This window comes from Lepidochelys kempii, chromosome 9 (assembly GCF_965140265.1).
Source record: "Lepidochelys kempii isolate rLepKem1 chromosome 9, rLepKem1.hap2, whole genome shotgun sequence".
In the NCBI taxonomy this organism is placed as follows: Eukaryota; Metazoa; Chordata; order Testudines; family Cheloniidae; genus Lepidochelys; species Lepidochelys kempii.
In genome coordinates, this window is record NC_133264.1 from 64650855 (window position 1) to 64670994 (window position 20140).

At 48.7% G+C, this 20140-nt stretch overlaps 1 protein-coding gene across 2 annotated transcripts in view; it reads left to right on the forward strand.

Moving 5' to 3' along the window:
• Positions 1–9594, forward strand: part of LOC140917603 (glycine receptor subunit alpha-4) — a 39397-nt gene extending 29803 nt beyond the window's left edge. For both annotated transcript variants that reach the window (XM_073360783.1, XM_073360784.1), the window contains exon 9: positions 5739–9594. In XM_073360783.1, coding sequence (XP_073216884.1) covers positions 5739–6029 — 291 coding nt within the window. In that variant the 3' untranslated portion in view covers positions 6030–9594. The remainder of the gene's footprint in view (positions 1–5738) is intronic.
• Positions 9595–20140: the final 10546 nt, after the last annotated feature.

The following is a 20140-nucleotide window of genomic DNA, read 5'->3' on the forward strand; positions in this document are numbered from 1 at the left end:
TGATTGTCTTAACACCCAGCTAGTGCCTATCCCAGAAACCCAGACTACCTCCCAGACTCACTGCCTGCTGCCAGCTTGTTATGCAGCTGCCATGCAAAATTCTGCAGCACACTGGACATTTACAATTTGAGGGCAGCATAAAACAAACAGAAGGTCATCTCAGATTAAATAACCAAGAGGACTCCCTAGTGATTGCATTATTCATGTCTAGGTGAATCCAACCCTCACTCAAGTACTATACACCAGGAACTGCCACCGAAACTCGAGTTGGCCGCACCAGAGTGCCACAGAATGGAAGCACCTGGCTGCAGAATGTAGCTCAAGCTTGCTGCCAACACAGGGCTTTACTCAAGAGTTGCTCCCTCTTCTGGATGAAACTGGCAAAGCAGGATTTCAGCCTGGGAGGGAATTCCATTCTGAATGTCAAGTTTAACATCTCTTGATTTCAGTCTCTCTTCCGCACAGCCAGCCGACTCTCCGGTCCAGCGACAGAGCCTTGTCTAGGGATTTTCCCCAATTCCACCCACCAGCAGAGTTACACCAGTACAAACCCCACACAGAGAGAGCTTGGCCTATCAGCTGCAGTTTGCGCCAGTGCAGCTCACCCGGCTGTCAGGCTACTCCACATGTGCAAAGAGGAGGTTTGCTTACCTACAGTAGACATTTGCTCTATTGCAGTTGCATCATGGCTGCTATTAATGGCAGCTCTTGGGACACAGCCTCAGTCTAGGCAAGGCCTAATATAACTGCAGGTCAGGGTTCAGCCTTGGGGTTTGGTGATCCTCTTCCCAAAAGCACCAAACTTCTCCAGCCAACAGGGGCGAGTCAAACCGCATCTACTTCTGCAGTGTAAGAAAAAGCTGAGGTAACATTCCAGCTCCTAAAGGATCAGTGAAGGGCACAACCTTCTGTCTGGCTTGGAAGTTCACCTTTAGCAACCCTGCTGTGTGCGCCATTCTTCCAAGCGCTCTCTCTGCTTTCCTGGATTTTGCAGCTAGCGGTAAATCTAAAGAAAAAGCTAAATAAATCTCTTCAATGAAAGAAAACTAATATCAATAATTTACCAGCTCCCTGTTCTCCCCCCTGGGAGAGATTTGCTTAGTAGGCAGGTTACCTGTTAAAGAGCCAAGTCAGTGCTCTTTCTGCATGAGAGCCCCCAAGCTGGCTGCTCTCCACCCCAGAAACTAACATTGGGGAGGAGTTTGGTCCCTGCTCATTCATGCAATGAGATGAGTGGGTCTGTGCTGAGGACCCTGGTGAAAGTGAGAAATAAGCACGATGATGATGAATAATCATGCTTCACCATTTCTGTAGCCTCTTTCATCTGAGGATCTGACAGCGCCTTACTGACACCTTTTTCATGATTGTCTGTAGGACAATAGTGTTCAGAGACCCCCAGCTGACATCAGAACCCCATTGTATCAGTCATTCTGAACAGAATGGGACAGTCTCAGCCCTGAAGAACTTACAACCTAAATAGACAAGAGAGTGGGTAGAGAAAGAGTTACAACATACAAACAGAAGCTTGGGGAGTGAGGTACAGACATCAAATGACTTGTCCAAGGTCTGTGGCGGAGCCATATGTTGATCCCAAGTCACCTGTGTTCCAGCCCCATAGTTTAACCTCAAGATCATATTTCTTTCCAAAATAATCGCTGGCATAGTTGGGAGCAAGTCCATTGAAGGACTGCTGGATCCTGTTGATGTCAGGACTAAATTTGGCCCACTAAATATTTCAGCCTTGGAACTCCTCATTGAGGTAGATTATTCTGGCCCTGGCCTCTATGGGACAATAATGCAGTGTAAGCAGACGGGGTTAGAAACAGCAGCTCAGAGCTCACCTACCTCGCCCCAGCAGCCTGGGCATCAATTCTGGGCCCCTGAGCACTGCCTGCAATCCTATTATAATATGGCTGCTTATGTCTTTAAGTCTTGTTCTATAGACACACAACAATGGGTGTCGTTCGCTACATGTCCTCACAATGTAAAGGCTATCCCAAGCGGCTGCTGATCAGGCCTTTACACCATCTGCCGCTGTATCCCTGCATCGTGGAGGCATCGGTAGTGACCCAGAGTTAAGGGGTTGTTAACATTTTTTGTATTACAGTCCCTCTCTTTCACACTCCAGTGATTGCAGTGAGTCTCCATAAACATGGAAAACATAACATATATATATATATATATATATATATATATATATATATATATATATATATATATATATATTATATATAAATAAAATGATGGGGTCTAAATTAGCTGTTACCACTCAAGAAAAAGATCTTGGAGTCATTGTGGATAGACCTCTGAAAACATCCACTCAATGTGCAGCAGCAGTCAAAAAAAGTGAACAGAATGCTGGGAATCATTAAGAGAGGGATAGATAATAAGACCAAAAATATCCGATTGCTTCTATATAAATCCATGGTGCACCCACATCTTGAATACTGCATGGAGATGTGGTCACCCCATCTCAAAAAAGATATATTGGAATTGGAAAACATTCTGAAAAGGGCAACAAAAATTATTAGGAGTATCTTTTCACTTTGGAAAAGAGACGACTAAGGGGGAATATGATAGAGGTCTATAAAATCATGACTAGTGTGGGGAAAGAAAGAAAGAAATTGTTATTTGCTCCTTCTCATAACACACAAACTAGGGGCCACCAAATGAAATGAATAGGCACCAGGTTTAAAACAAACAAAAGGAAGTATTTTTTTCACACAACACACAGTCAACCTGTGGAACTCCTTGCCAGAGGACCTTGTGAAGGCCAAGACTATAACAGGGTTCAAAGAAGAACTAGATAAATGGTGGATAGGTCCACCAATGGCTATTAGCCAGGATGGGCAGCGTTGGTGTCCCTAGCCTCTGTTTGCCAGAAGCTGGGAATGGGCAACAGGGGATGGATCACTTCATGATTACCTGTTCTGTTCATTCCCTCTGGGGCACCTGGCATTGGCCACTGTTGGAAGACAGGATACTGGGCTAGATGGACCTTTGGTCTGACACAGTATGGCCGTTCTTATATTCTCCAGCCCTGGCCTGGCAACTCTTCCAAGGATAATGTCTCCAGGCAGGGACACTTTGGCTTCCTGGACGCTGCTGCCATGGCTCTCAAGCACCCCAAGCAGCAAACAGTGGGGGCGTCGGCATCTGCACCAAGGCAATGGTGCATTAGGGGCTCACAGCGGGGCTGCTGCCTCAGTGCGCTGGGGAGTCCTTCAAGCACTGATGTGGAGGCCCTGACCTCCCCCACCACAATCCTCTTCCCCATTTGCCCTCTGGTTACTCCTATTGCTCTGCTCACCCATCATACAGCAGCAGCATGGGGGAGGCGGGTGGCGAGGGGCTATGCAGGAGACATATGGGGGGCAGGTGAGGATGTGGGGAAGCAGGGTTGTGTGTAGACAGCATGGGGAAGGCCTGGAGTAAGAGAAGCTGAGGGGAGAGGCGCAATGGTTTCAGCTCTTACATCACCTGCATACCATGCAATGCACTGGCCTCCTCCCTCCACCTCCACATTCAACCTTCCCCCGATCAGCTACTGCTAAAACCCAGCGCGCGTCCTCCTCACACCCCTGATGACTGCTATTACAAACACGCCGTTCCTCCCATCAGCCACAATACCCTGAAACACACCCATCCACTGGAACCCTGCCACCATGCATGCAAGCCATTTCCTTCCACTACGCCCCCTCAACCTCCTGAGCAATTTGAGAAGAGCCATTCCCGGCTCTGCCGCCCGACCCGAGGTGCAGGCTGCACGCTGTGTGCACGGAGGTGGGAACGTTGTGGGTAAAATAATTCAGAGGTTACCAGGGCTGGATAAGCACTTAGCAGTGATTTCCTGGATTTTCTATGCTGGTATGTACACGTAACTGGTTCCTGCTCCAGATCTTTGGGGGAAGTACACTATGTGGAACGGATGAATAATTAATTAATATTAAACTGGAGTAATAGCAATAGGATGAAATTTAATAGTGAGAAGTGCAAGGCCATGCATTTCGGGATTAATAACAAGAATTTTTATTATAAACTGGGGACGCATCACTTGGAAGTAACAGAGGAGGAGAAGGACCTTGGAGTATTGGTTGATCACAGGATGACTATGAGCCACCAATGTGATATCGCCGTGAAAAAAGCTAATGCGGTCTTGGGATAAATCAGGCGAGGTATTTCCAGTAGAGATAAGGAGGTGTTAGTACTGTTATACAAGGCACTGGTGAGACCTCATCTGGAATATTGTGTGCAGTTCTGGTCTCCCATGTTTAAGAAAGATTAATTCAAACTGGAACAGGTACAGAGAAGGGCTACTAGGATGCTTCGAGGAATGGAAAGTCTGTCTTATGAAAGGAGACTCAAAGAGCTTGATTTGTTTAGCCTAACCAAAAGAAGGCTGAGAGGAGATATGATTGCTCTCTATAAATATATCAGAGGGATAAATACCACAGAGGGAGAGGAATTATTTAAGATCAGTACCAATGTGGACACAAGAACAAATGGATATAAACTGGCCATCAGGAATTTTAGACTTGAAATTAGATGAAGGTTTCTAACCATCAGAGGAGTGAAGTTCTGGAACAGCCTTCCAAGGGAAGCAGTGGGGGCAAAAGACATATCTGGCTTCAAGACTAAGCTTGATAAGTTTATGGAAGGGATGATATGATGGGATAGCCTAATTTTGGCAATTAGCTGATCTTCAACTATTCGCAGTAGATATGCCCAATGGCCTGTGATGGGATGTTAGATGGGGTGCGATCTGAGTTACTACAGAGAATTCTTTCCTGGGTGTCTGGCTGGTGAGTCTTGCTCACATGCTCAGGGTTTAGCTGATCGCCATATTTGGGGTCGGGAAGGAATTTTCCTCCAGGGCAGATTGGCAGAGGCCCTGGGGGTTTTTCGCCTTCCTCTGCAGCATGGGGCACAGGTCACTTGCTGGAGGATTCTCTGCACCTTGAAGTCTTTAAACCATGATTTGAGGACTTCAGTAGTTCAGACATAGGTTAGGGGTTTGTTACAGCAGTGGGTGGGTGAGATTCTGTAGCCTGCGTTGTGCAGGTCAGACTAGACTATCATAATGGTCCCTTCCGACCTTAAAGTCTATGATTATCATAGCTCAGTGGTTCTCAACCTATTTACCATTGTAGGCCGCATATGCAAAAGCTCTCTCTATTTATGGGGGCCACATCCACACAATATATATATACACGCTACCTGTATGGCCCTGAGGATGTCACAGCTGTGTGCTGATGGGTCCACAAGCGACCCGCAGGTTGAGAACCACTGTCTTAGCTACTCACACATCACTGCCTATAGGACAGATGCATGGAAAGCACAGCCCTGGCCCAGCAAAGGCATGCGTGAGTGTGAACCCCTGGGCCCATGCACAATCCCATTGGCTACAGTGGGACTTCCTGCTATGGGATCTGCTAGCCTGACCCTTCTACCTGCACAATCCAGACTTACAAATGTGTGTGATGGTATTTGGTATTTCTAAATTCGATATATCCATGTGCTGGTATAGATAGTGTGTATATGTAGGACTATATATACACACACACATCTCCACACAGTATACAGATACACTGTATATAATCAAAACAAGCCATGTGTATATATACACTCCCTGTATAGACACTCCTGCAACACCATCTCTCACTGTCTGGTGTCTAACTGTGGCCAGTGACACTGAATTCACATGCCATTCCCTTCCCCTCTCATCTGCATCTCTCCAGGAGGAAGAGGTCGTCCGTGAGAGCCGCTTCTACTTCCGTGGCTACGGCCTAGGCCACTGCCTGCATGTGAAGGATGGCAGCACCATGGAGGGTCCCAGCATCTACAGCCCCGCTCCACCGACACCCTTCCTGAGGGAGGGAGAGGCAATCCTTAGGCGCTATGTCGACAGGGCCAAGCGGATCGACACTATCTCCCGAGCCGTCTTCCCCTTCACCTTCCTGGTGTTTAACATCTTCTACTGGGTGATCTACAAAGTGCTGCGGTCCGAGGACATCCACCAGGCACCCTGATGTGACATGGCGCCAGGCAGGGGAGCCGCTATGTCTTCCCAGTCTCATGTGCACACTGCTGTGTGGGCTAGAACCTTCCACCAACACCAGTCAGGACACTAGTAGCTTTGCCAGGACCTTGTTTCTCTCTGACCCAGAACTTCTAGTACCAGCTGAGAAACTTGGGCACACTCTGCATGGTGTTAGGGGGCACTATGCTGCCCGTAAGGACCTGGCCGTGCTCCATCCACCCATACCCTAGCATGGCGTTGGGGTTCGCTGTGCTGCTTGAGGCACTGGCCTTTATCATCTAGACATGCTCCATCTCCTAGCAAGGAGTTGGGGGAGTGCTGCACTGCAGCTGTCCATAACCAAGATAAGCTCATCGTCCAACTCCCCAGTATGGCTTTAGAGGGTGCTATGATGCTGGAGCTGCTGCCCTCCAAAACAGAGACATGTTCCATCCACCAATACATAATCAGCATGGTAACATGGGATGATGTACAGCTGGGAGTGTATCAGTCTAAAATGGGACACTCCATCTTTCCAGTACCCCCACCAGTACCGAGCTGGGGGTGCTAGGCTACTGTGTGGCACAACTTGGACAGGTGCCATCTCACAACACCCCAGCAAAGTGACAGAGGGTATTTGCTGCTGGAGGTGCTGTCCTCCTTAACCCAGATATAACCCACCTTGCTAATGCCTACCTTGGCAATGCCCTGCTACTGGGGGTGCTGTCCTTCTCCATAATCCGCTTTGGAAATGTGGGCAACAGTCAATTCATGGTCAGACTGGATGAAAGTCACCATAATGGTGCTCCCAACACAGCCTCAGCATGGTGCTAGGATGCACTATGCTGCTAGAAGGGTTGTGTACCATCCTCCAGCTGCCAACAACCTAGCATGGTGATGGGGGGGGGAGGCTGTGCTGCCACTGTGGTTATTGATGAGATCTTGAGCTCTTCTTAAACTGGCAAAGACCATCCAGCCATGCAAACCAGGCCAGGCAGCAGTGGACACCATAGGGTAATCAACTCTTCCTCTGATATTTACGTTCTTGGCCTTCTCATCTCCTCGCTCTTACCCTTGATTCTTTATGGCCACGGAGTAGAGGCGCTTGCTGGGGGGCACCCCTTTTGATGAGCATGTCAAGTGCAAGACACCCAGCCTTCGCTGAGACTCTGAGGAGACTGGTCAGAAGGCTGGGGCATGAAAATGGCAGTAAGGCAGAGAGCACTGGAGCCAGGTCTGGTAAAGGAAAAGGCTTCAAGGGTCTGTCTAGGGGGCTATATTTATGTTCTTGACTTACTCTGTGAAGAAACGTTCCCAGTTCTCCTCATGATCCAGCCAGTCCACTCCCCTTCTCTTCTCTTGCCAAAGTGAACAGAGCCACCTGAGCTTGCATGTTAGGCAGAGCTCCCATGCAGATTTCAGGTGTAGGAGTGAAAGGAGAGGTTTTTAAAAGGTCAGAATAAATAAGGGCCCAATTCTGAGAGTGATGAGCACCCCTAAATCCCACTAGTTAAACTGGAACTTAATGGTGCTCAGAACCAAATAGGAGGTGCTTAGTAACTGGCAAGGTCGGACCCAAAGTTAATCTCCCTTAAAAGGTTTTGTTGGGCAGCAGGGTTCTCTTAGGTGCTGTTGGCCTTCTTGTCGGATAGCAGAGGGGAATGAGTCTGGGGATGGCTAGTGTCCCTGGATCAGCTCCTTTGATCTCGCCTGTGGAGTTGCCTCCAGCTGCAGTGAGAGCAAGATAAAGTCCTGCTGGGACAGGAAGGGGTGAATGTGTTTTCACCCATAACAGGGGCAGAAGGAGGAAGTATTGGCCCTCGCCAATCTCCTTCCATTCCCCACCTGTTTTCCCTTTCCAACACCACTAGGCTCTCTGAATCATTTTAAACTGGGTCAAATTCACCGCTGTTGTAATTCTATTGAAATCAGTGGAGTTGCTTCAAGGTTGTTTTGTCAAGTAACTTAGGCCTGAATCTTAAGGATTCGAATAATCTGGGGAAGAGCAGACCTGAAATATTTTAGAAAAATCCACTGCTCTGCCCCAAGAAATAAAAGCAATAGGCAACATTATTTAGGTCCTACAAAAAAACCCAAAAAATATTTGTGCCATCATTCTCCCTCTCTGGCATTTTGGGTTTGCCTGTTCCCTCTGCTCACATGTAACTAACCCAGACAGTGCCCAAAGCAGGACTCACCTCCTCAGAGATGCTGGTGCTCATGCTGTACAGCCATGTCTGGGGCTTCCACTCCACACGCAAGGTGGGGCAAGGGAGGCAACTAGTGTTTGCCAGGTGGACAAGGACAGCCTTGTCAGGAGAAGTGGGATGGTCACTGGTCTAGAAGCCTTTTACAGGCAAGTGCAAGCCACAGCACAGTGAGCAGCGGGTATCCCTTTAAATCTCTGCATGCCTGGGGCCAAGCGCCAGGCTGCAGAAAGGGGGAAAGGTCTTGGCGAATCTCACAGTGCCTCTTATTGTAGATCTGGTCCAGATGGGCAAACAGCACAAATCCGCCTTGTTGAGAAACTTTACAGACAATGCCCCAGAGACAGTAACAGAGCTGAACAAGGGAGCCTCTTTGACTGGAGCCAGGCCCCCAGTCAGCTGGTGCCAGACCACCACCTCAGCCCCAGCACATACAGACTCAAAGCCAAAAGACTGGAGAGCAGCTTTGCTGACCAGGAAAACAAGGGGCAGAGTGCAGGTCACAACAGCTCTATCTGCTGTAATAATACCCCAGAAAAAGGTCTAGTGCCCTCAGCTCCCTACTGCAGTCACATCATGTGCCCAGATACCACAGTGATGGGCAACCTTATACAAATCTAGAGACACAGAATTCTTAGTCTTTTCTCAGGCCTTACCCCCACCGACATCAGTTGCCCAAATAACACTGGAATAAGAACATCAGAATTTAACCCAACAAGGGTGCTCAGCACCTCACGAGATTGGGCTTGCATAGCGCTTTTTGTCGTCCACAAATTTTACAAATATTCACTAATGAATTAAATCTCGCCCTGCCCCTTTGGGATCAGTGGGTAGGTGGATATTGCTGTTCCCATTTTAGGCATGGAAATGGAGGCAGAAAGGTGAAGTGACTTGTTCAAAGGAGTCAGTGTAACAGCCGGGTTTCCCCTAGGAGTGGCCAAACTATGGTAGAACCCTATTTGGCCACAAATCAATTAGACTGTGTTGTTCCACCCATGTTGATAGGGCCTAGTAACGTCCCCATAAGTCATACAGGCTTACTAGATATTTCTCTCCCTCTGTTTTGTTGTTGATTCTGAGTCCTGGTTGGTAGGTTTGGCCCGAACACAACTCAACAGGACTATTTAGACTTGCTTTTGGACAGATCAGGTCTTTGAGGCCACTGAAAGTGATCCTTCAGCTGGTATAAAGTCACTTCCTCTATACTGCAAAACTGCTAACTGTTCTCTCCTGGCACTGAGGAGCCTTGAGGCGCCAGAGGTGCATACATTGTATGGCATCTGGAGAAGTGTCAAGTTTTGAAATGAGGGATTTTTAAACAGCATTGATCTTCCTACACAAATAAAATGTATCTGGGGTTTTCATTAATATTGACAGTGTTATTTATAGAGGAAGGGATTTAGTTTAAAACTGCAACAACACTTGTCAGTCTTGACCTGCTGCCACCTCCCACATGCCTCCTACTCCCGTCAAAGAGGAGACCATTCTTGCCTGTTCTTGCTTTCGCCATTGCTGGTCCCCAGTGTGAAGCAGAGGGTCACAATAGCATCTTCAACAGCACAAGGGCTATTTAGTCTCCTTTGTCATTCAAACCTGTGCATCCCTTGTTTGCTCTTTTTCACCAACAGATCTGAACTCTGCTGTTGCAGAGAAACCACCCTCTCCTGGGATCTGAAGGAATTCAGTCTCCACAGTCATTTCAGCCTTGACACAAGTTGCATACACCCCTCAACCTGAGCCAGAGAAACCACTGTTTCCTTGGCCTGTATGCAATGAATTTGATGGGACTCCACGGACACCTATTTTCCTATAGGCTTGGAGGCACCAGCCATAATGAAGTACAGTCTAATATTTGATCACATGAAGTTCCTGAATATAGGTCACTCACAGGTTAAAAATCAACACTTTTAGAATTCAAACACACTTTTTGCTAATACCATAAAGATTTTGGGAGAATAATTAATATGTAAATGAATTTACTATACAAGAACAAAAAAAGGGTTAATATTTACTAACAGGTACTAGTCTAAATTAAATAAGCAAACACTCATTTGTTACAAAAAAAAAAAAAAGGAGACTTATTTACACTGACCATCCCTGTTCCTCAGAGGGGACACTTGACTAGAAGTGCATTGCATATTCATTATTGTTTTCCTACGGTGTTAATAGTGTTGTGGATATCAAGGACCCTAAGGCTGGTTGCAGAGGTTCATTTTCAGTCATCTCTATTTAAATGAAATTGCAGAAGCTCCTTCTAAGCAATGATGAGAGGACAAGCTAGTGCAGGGGCTGCATGTCAAAGGAAAGGGTCTGAAGTGAGAGATCTCGTTAAACCTTCCCAGGTGCTCCTGCACAAGGAGTGCCATAGACACAAGGCTTGGTGTCAGGCCCGGACTCTGAGAGAATTAGGTAGTGCTGCCCTCTACTAGTGTCTTCTGACTTCCTTAAGGAAAATCCAGGCCCTTGGGGGCTGACTGGCTCTGGGGACTGGAGCCTTTCACCTTATCTGCTGCATCTGCACTGAGCTGTCTTTGAAACCTCCCACCATTGCTCTAGCACTGAGATCACTAGTGTAGATCAGCCACAGGCTCTTTTTTCTTTTATTTAAAAAAAAAAAAAGAAAAAAGAAAAGAGCTGTGTCATTGACCTAACTCTGCTCAAAGCTGTGGTTACACAGTCAGTGGCTGATCCACGCTAGTGCTCCTGCTGTTCCGAACACTGTTAGAACCAAATCTGTGTTAGACCAGCAGTGGGAGACTGCCAGACAGAGTTCAGTGTAGATCAAGTAATGGCCAGGGGTCACTTGTTCAGACCCAGCTTGCTGTGGCAGTGAATTAAAGTTGTTATGGTCTGATGTTTGCTCTTTGGCCTGTATGCAATGAGTTTGATGGGACTCCACGGACAGGTGTCCCCATCACAATCCCTTCCCCATCACTGTGCATTTGGCCCCTTCTCAGTCTCAGCAGAGGCCAGGACTGAGCTCCCCCTCACTTCAGATTAGTGCTGAGCCACATGGAAGGCCTCATCCTCCAGGGCTAATCACACACACAATTTCCCACCCCTTCTCCCATCTTCACTTTTAGAGCAACTTCCTGTGCTGAGGGCTCAAGTCAGGAGATGGGAAACCTATCAGTCTAAGCAGAGAACACAGATTCTATCCACCCCACTCCTGCAGCACAACCTTTGGGGCATGTTGTCCCATTCCACTCATATCTCCTGATGAGAGGCCTCCCTTATAGCCAGCAAGGCCCCGAGCAAGAAAATGACTGTGGAAACCCCAGAAGTAGTCTAGGGCCTCTCTCCCCACATAGTAGGAGGACATGTAACTGAAGGGCCCACAGAAGCTTATCTTGCTTGTGTTTATGGTCTGCTCTGTCTTGAGTGCAGCCTTGCCATGGGACATTACAAATCCATGTCTCCTGGGACTGTCACTATGCTGCATGCCACGGCCACTCTGAACTTCCCAGCAGCATCAAGGCAAGATCTCAAATCCTTCTGCTCCAAAAAACACAGGCATCTGCCCCTAGAGCCAAAGGAGAATCTCCATTGAGCAGTACAGGGTCCCTGACACAGTGAAAGCAGTTCTAATTGTACCAGGTAGGGGATGTCAACCACCCTGAGATCTCACAGTGGCAGGTGCATCAGCAATATAATAGCTCGTTACATAGGGAGGGAAGGTGCTGATAAGAATGCCTTGAGTGGGCATTCAAGCCTGGTATAGCGAGTGCACGTTCAGTAAAGCCCTCATTCAGGATCATATTGTTTCCATAGGGCGATGTTGGCCTCAATCAATTGTAAACAGTGCTCTTGGCTTTCCCTGCTGTGGGCTGTTAACAGCGCATGCAGCAGCCCGGACTCAAGATGGGGGCAGCCACAGGTGGGAAGCAGCCCTGGCACAGAATTGCACTGGGATGTCGTTATCTCCATCTCCAGTGGTGATTTTTCTGACATAATTGGCAGTGATTGTCTTGTTTCATTAGCCATTACACAGCCAGTTACTGAGCCCAGCACTCCAGGGCTGTAGCTAGGAAGCCTCCTGCATTTGCTGATTGTGGGGATGGGGGTAGAGTTGCACTTATCCCTCCGCTTGGCTTGGGATCCCATGCCCCCTCAGAAGCCCTGTCTCAGTCAGCTGCCACCAAGCTCCCCTCAGGAGTGCCAGTCACACTGTGTGTGGAAAATTCCCCGGGCTGTGCCTCCAGCCTCCATGGCTAGGCTGGTATTTTCTCTTTATATCCCTTTGTTCCCAAGGCCCAGCGAGCACCATGCCTGCTGGCCAGAGACCAACAGCTGTCCTCCCCTTAGAGCTCTCCCTGCAGCCTCTCCTCTGAGGCAGGCCATGCTTCTTCCTTGGCACCTTCACCTGAGGGACATCTTCACTACAGCGTCAGCCTGGGCTCTTACCTGGCTGCAGCCCCTAGCCCCCTTCTCCCCTCCCATCCACACACAAAACCCCCTCACAGGAGTTTGAGGGAGCTTTCAGCTCAGGCTAGTCCTGGCTGGGGGTGTGAGTTGAGACAGGGTCATGCTTTCCCTCAGGCTGGTAACACACCCCCAGTAACTCAGGCATGGCTTTGCAGCAGCCACTCATGCGCAGTGCCGATCACTGGCATTAACACTGCAGTGAAGGCATAGCCCGAAAGGAGTCAGAAGCATAGCCCCCTCCACATGCCCAACATCATCTCAAACCTGTGAAGAGTCACATCTATAACACTATCCCCCACTCTCCTCCATGGACCCAGAAACTGATGGTGGAGACCCAGTTCCATTCCCCTGTGCGGATGCCCCTATTGGGCCAGCAGATGAGAAAACCTTGGCTGAATCCCCCTGGAGTTTCCTCAGCATCTTCTCCTTCGCTAATCCTAATAACTTCAGAGGATAGACTCTCAAAATGGTTTTGGATGTGCCTCGGTCAAAACCTGAGCTTCTTGTACATCTCCACCTGTGGTCACTGAATCTCCACTATTACTTCTACGATTACTCAGCCCAACATTCCACAGCTATGGTCACTTGTTAGGGGGCTTATTCCTTCACCCACTTACTTCTCTGGTCCTTCTCGCATGAACAGAGAGCAACAATACCCGAAGTCCAAAGGTGCAAACAATTCGATGTTTATTGGGGTGAACTTCCAGCAAGCATGATTCCAATTTCCTTCCTTAGTATCCTCCTTCCCAGCTCTGAAACCACAGAGCCTTACACCTGTGTCCTTGTTCCCATTTCCCCCTTTAGCAAAACATGATTCCAATTTCCTTACCCCCATTACCATCTCCCACACCCACCCCCTCCCACTTCCTGATTGACTACAGATTATATAGTAAAACTTGAGTTCTGCTTAGCTATACCTTAACCAATCATTTTCCTGAAATTTAACTAACCAATCCTAACATAGTGTAACATGATTATGTAACCAATTATATCCCACCACCTTAATTAGTTTACACCCAGCAAAATTAATTATACAGCAGACAGGAACAATCACAGAACCAGACTGAGATTATACAGACAAACAATAGCAAAGTGGGAACTAGAATGACAAAACAATACAGAAGTGAGGATTTCACATCCCAGCTATTGATAAGCGAGTTCTTGCCAGACAGGATGCTATCAAACTAAGTTTCCTTTTACATTTTCTAGGCACTTCCCTTTCTCTGGAGGCGATAGGCATTATCAGGACAGGACTGTATTCCTAACAGCCCAATAGCACCTTCTTTCAATGTGACTAGTTTGGAATGTGAGGATGTGACCCGTCGCTTCACAGTTTATGGCTGCCTCTGTTGCTTAGCCAAAGGCCTTAGCCTAAGAACAGGGCCTCAGACTGTCACAGTAAGAGAAGGCCCTTACACCGGCAGACAGTGTTTTTGATTCTCTCTTTTATACCTCTATAACTAGCTAAGTGATAAGAATACACCTAAATTCTTTGAGTACAGGCCTTTACCGACAGTCCTGAATATCTAAATCCTAACATCACTCAGTGGCCCTATGCCCCTCCCCTTGTCCCTGGGTCTCCTATATATTACACCACAGGTCATTATGTCCCAGCTAGCCTTACAGGCTTCTCAGAGTGTCCTTTGAACTCCCACTGTGTCCTCCATGTGCCCGTCCGGTGGTCAGCAGGCCTGGCATTACGTTCCTCTGGTCTCAGGACTCCTAGTATGTGCCTCTCACATCAGCTTGTCTCCCTAGGCTCATTTTAGGTTAATCCTGACCTTGTGACAGAAACATTTTATATTGTAACATACCTGACAGTCCCCTGCCCCCACAGACCCCAGCACATGGATTCGCTAGATTCAAGAATCCAGTCGGCCTGACCTTAGAATCCAGTCAAGCAGTGGGAATGGGGGACAACCTACCTGTTGTCATAGCAAAAATCCATAGGAGGCTCCAACCCTTCCAAGAAATGAATAGTCTCTAAACCCTGTGGCTCTCTCACAACAGAATTACTAGACCCTTTCCCCCACTCCGCACCCTCCATTCGAGCCAAGAGCAAGCACTGCTACAGTGAAAGGAAATATAACCTACCCTCATGCACAGGCAGGAAGAGCTAGTTATTATGGCCTCCTAGCAGAAAGGCTATCATACCAGAGCCAGCTTTCTAGTGAGGGGCTTAGGCAGTCTCCCTCAGGTTGTGGAGCTTGTGGGACCTGTGGGGTGGGAATAAGGTGGATGTGTATCTCACTCATAAGTAGGTGATGTCTACTTTCACTCTCATCGCTGTAAGTCAGATCACAGAATCAATTGAGTTTCATTAGTGCAAGATCAGAATTAGGCACACTGGATGAATTTCCATGAATACAGCCCTACACTTCCCCTCATGCACACACAGGAACACACAGAGCCCTTCTCCTTTTAACCCCTCAGGGTGATAAAAGGTGCTTTCCTCTTCTTTCCATTCGGAAAGCCAAATATGCCTCTATCTCCTCTGCAGTGCTAGGTACAGACACAGCCTAATAGAGATATACGCCGGGGCAAGATTAACAACTTAATTAACATTTCCCCAGATCCCTACTTAGCCCTTTAATGAGTTCACAGAACCACTACAGCTATAAACAGCCCAGCCAAAGTCATGTCAACCCTGGGTCCTGCTTGCCTCCTCTCTCATCCCTACTTCAGTGCCCTATATTAACTGCCCAGGGTGCAGCCAAAGTTTTGCCCACTGCCCAGGCAGCACAATCACCAATTGCCTGGTCACAGCCCCCATGCAAAAGCTACAGCTGGGGCATGTATTTCAGAGGCTGACCCCCTCCGTGGCTCCCAGAGAGTCAGTGAACATAAACCAGCCTCTAGAGAGTTGTAGAAATATGCTGAGTCTCACACAGTAGCTCTGGTCGCTTTGGAAGCAATACAAGCTCACGCGGGGGGAGGAGGAGGGGAGAAAGATCTTAACGAGGAGTCTCATCTCTGGTAGAAACCCCAAGTCCCGCTTCTCTGAGCTATTTCACTGGTGGGAAGCAAAGGGTGAGGTTTACTTGGGACATAGCCGGCCCTAGGGTTGCAGTTAACTGATTGACAGCTCCTCCCCCTGTTGCCCCTTCACCTCCCACCCCCATATCTGCCCTCCCCTCTCCAAGCTGGTCAGGAGCCAGCATTAGAGAATTGCCAGCTGTCCTCGGAGACTCAGGGCAGCCTGGACAGCTCTACAGTACCATGAAGGGCCAGTGCTTTTGTTGACAGCTGGCATCAGGATGAAGCAGAGATCACAGCTGATCGCTCCACTCTGGAGCTAACATCAATCTCCCTCTGTCCTCACAGCCAAGTTTCAATAGAGCTGATCTGTGAGCGATAGCCCAGCCCTGGCCTCTCACTAATGGTGTGCAGGGCAAAGCACTGGCTCGTACCTTTTAGAACCATCTGCCTCCCCCTTTTCTCCACCTAAACCTGACCTCGGCCTTCTCCCAAACATCACCACTTTTGCTCAGCCCTGGGGGAATGCTTTCAGTGGGGATGCTGGCCTGTTCCTGGCCTCCCTCCCTAGTAGAGGCTCCACATCACAAGTGGGCACAGACAACTCAGCCTGCTTCATTGCTTAGGGCCAAACAAGTGAAATAAGCTGGCACTCAGTTTTTGGTTCTCAAACTGGCATTGCCCAGAACCACCTAAGCAGCAAAAACGCCAGCGCCTTGACAGGCTGAGGTGGCCTCCAGCCAGGTGCAGTACTTCCAGGGAACGTGACCATTGTGTGCTTGGTATCTCTAGTTCAGTCTAGCCCACCTATACTTGCTCAGGCAGGCCTACCCACCTCAGCCCCTGCTGCAGCCACCTCTGGCCCACTCCCTGATTCTCTTGGGCCCAATCTGGACCATCCACCCTGTTCTCCAATCCCTTCTACCTACCTTGTCCCCACTGGCCAATATAGCTATAGTATAGATATGTGATGCCTTAAGTTCCTCCATCCATGTATTTCACAATAATTATGACAACCAGTGGGCTACTGGTTCTCAGCTAGAGACCTCACATGCCACCCTTTGGTGAACTGTTATGCAAAGATCTGACTAGGGGATCCCTGTAAACCCTATGCACCCCTTGTGCCTTCTGCCCATTAGCACCAGGAGGTCCCAGGGTCCCACTCCCCCAGTGTGAACTGGGAAGGAGCAGGGCACTCTTCTCACCCCTGCCAAGCTTCCTGAGGTCTCCCTCCCTAGCCAGCAGCTCTGTCCCAAAATTACTCCTTTGAACTCCCTTGTCTGACTGATGTGGTAACCATGACAACGAGCAGCCTCCCTACAAGAGAGGCAGTGATAGAAGAAGGCACTTGGTTTCTGCCCTTCCGGCATAGCAGCTTGAATGATTCTTTTCTCAGTGTAACTGTGGGGGGGGTGGGGGTGGAGGGGGAGGGAGAGAGAATGGCAAATTGCAACTGATCCTTTCCCCTTCCCCAGAGCTAGAGACACACTGCCAGCCTAGGGGCATCAGGCAGCTCAGACTCCCTCCTGGTTCCCAAGCACTTTTGTGCAGTTCTCGGTTCCCATATTCACAGCACTGCAGGGGGTTGCTCACTCCTCAGAGGGAGATGTACACAATGCTGAGCCTGACATTGCCATCCATGCAGGAGGCTATGAACTGCTGCACTGATTACGAAAGTAAGGGCCCGTTCCTTTGAGGTGCCAAGCATGCTCCATTCCCAAAGACACACAGCAAGTCAGGAGCAGAGCACAGGACTCCTGGCTGCCAGTCCTGTGTTCAGATCACTGACGTAAAGATCCTTACATAACCCCTTCACTGGGCTTCGCATCAGGCACACAAACCATTTTCTGCCTGCTCTGTTTGAATCTAGAGAGACATCACAGTGGTTGTCAGACTCTCAGAGAAGCAGCCCCAGGCCTCGAGCCAATAGCCAGGGCCAAATTAATTGATGGTGTAAATTAAGGTCATTGGAATTATACCAGGGGTTAATCTGGCTCTCAGGCAGTAGGGTGAATTTAATCAGCACTGGCATCTTCTGGACTGCCAGCCAAATGGCTAGTTAGGGACATAGAGATATAGATACAAACAGATATTAGAGGCAGGACTGGTAGCTCTGGCTATGATTAAGGTTACCTGACACTTCCCATTATAAATGACCATTTTCAGTTGCATTGAATTTTGCCAAATTTTAACCATTTGGGCTGAAGTTTTCCTGACAGGTGTCTGCCTCAGATGGAATTTTGGAAAATTTCAGCCAAAATGGTTCAACTGTTTCTGCGAACAATGTTGAGGAAAGGTATGTAGTTTTACCCATGTTAAAAACAATCCTGGAAGCTTTTTTTCTTTGAGAAGCTCTAATGCCCCTGCTTTGGAGCAGGGATTTGAAGGTTGGCATGGGGGTAGCCTGTGTGCCAGGGCTTGCCTTTTTGCCGTCCCTGCAAAAAACGTCAGCCAAGTTATAGACTTTTGGGTGGGGACACATGGGGGAGAAATACATGTGGTTTGAACATACTCAGTAAAGACTTGCTAGAATTTAACAGCTAAATTCACTGAAGATTCACAGCATGTTCCACACCAGCATGGAGATGAGCAGGACTCTCCCTGCAATTGCAGTTCTGGGCTCCCACGGACCAGGTCAAGCTGGGCACCAGAACGAAGGGCAGGTAGCCTCTCCAGTGATCTCAGTGCCCCCCTTACTGGGTACAGGCAGCATGGAAGAGGAAGCTGCCAGATTCAAGTGCAAATGGGACAATGGCCAGACCTGTAGGCAGGAATCGAGGGGGAGGGTGGGGAAGGAGACTGGGACAACGAGCTTTGTGGAGGAAGACCAGAACTGGCTGGGCAAAGAGACTAGGGAAAAAGGAGCCAGGGATAAGGAGGAAACTGGGAATGACTGGGCAAGTATCCTCAGAATGGGGGGGAGGAGACAGAGACTGAGATGGAGAGTCCATAGAGGTGAGATTAGACTTGCTGTGCAAGGACACTGGACTGAGATGAGAACCCTAGGAAATGGATATTCAGACTGGCTAGGTGAGGAGGATGGGATGGGGATCAGGGGTGCGGAAGAGACAGCACTGAGGCTAGGACAACTTTGAGGGGAACAGGGTAGAAGGGGTCCAGATTTGGAATAATAGGCAGAAGAGTTTGTAGCCACTAGTCACACTCCCCTCCAGAGCATGAAATAGAGCCCAGAACTCCTAAGTCTCACCATTCCTCTGCTGTCAGGAAATATCTGTGAAACCCACCCCTCATGACCACTCCTCTTCTGGGAGCATAGGTGCTAATCCAGGCAAGCCTCTTCTCCAGAATTCAGGAGTCCCACAGCCTTCCCCAGGCTTGTATAATAACTCAGATATACTTACCCACCTTGTATTCAGGATTATCACAGCCCTAGTCCTGCAGCTGGGTATAGTCCCTCTCTCAGTGGGTCAGAAGTTCCCAGCTCCCCTCCTGCAGCTGGGTGGTAACTCAGGCCAGTTAGCCCCTTTTACCTACTCAGCCCTTTCTCCCTAAGCTTAGAGAGCTGAACAAGCAAATGACTTCTGCTGAGTGCTCTGATAGCCTTTTATCAGGTCCAGATGCTCATCAGTCAATTAGCTGCTAAGCAGCCACCTAGGCAGTTGACTTCTACAGGTGGGCCAAAACAGGTTTGTTCTCCCTAAAGAAGCCTGACAAGCATAGACTAGGCCATGACTCCCCATAAATGGGTAAGCCACTCCATGCCACCCCCTCCATGAACTTATTTTCAAGGGGGTGTTGTGAAAATGTTAGTGTTGGTAGCTGGAGGGGACTGAGCTGTGGTCACTAGTCTCCCAGAAGGCCACCCCTGCTGCTGTGCCTCTCTTCCCTTTGCACAGCCAGTTCCTCCTCTACCCCTGTCAGCAGCACAGGGCGCTCTTTGACAGTCCCCTCCACAGGAGGCATCGGGGGGCAGTGCTGCTTCCAGGTACAAGTGGGTGGTAGGATGTCTGCAGCCCACACAACAGTCATTCCTAGCTTGATGTTTGCAAAGCACTCAGATACTCTAGTGATGTACACCATAGAAAAGCCCCTGGGGAAATTAACAGTTCTGCTGTCAGAGCAGGGTTTGAATGGTGTGAAGTAAATAAGGTCTAGGGCCATACATTGAATAAGGAGGAGAAAACAAAATGCTGAAATAGCTGCTTACTAAGTGAGCACTGTCCATCCTGTGCCCTGAACAAGGCAGAGGTCCCGGGAAGGAAAAGGATGTGATCATGTAATTAAATCTGAATCCTGAATCTGGCTTATGGGAAGAGGTCCCCTAGGTCTGTCTCACTGCCTTCCCAGAACAGCTGTCAGTGTAAAGCATGCCCCCTCTCTGGGCTGAGCAGCACTGCCATGGGGAAGCAAGCCCTGAGCAGCAGCCTGTCTCAGAAGCTAGGAGTGACTGTTGTGTGGGCTGCAGACATCCTACCACCCACTTGTACCTGGAAGCAGCACTGCCCCCCTGATGCCTCCTGTGGAGGGGACTGTCAAAGAGCGCCCCATGCTG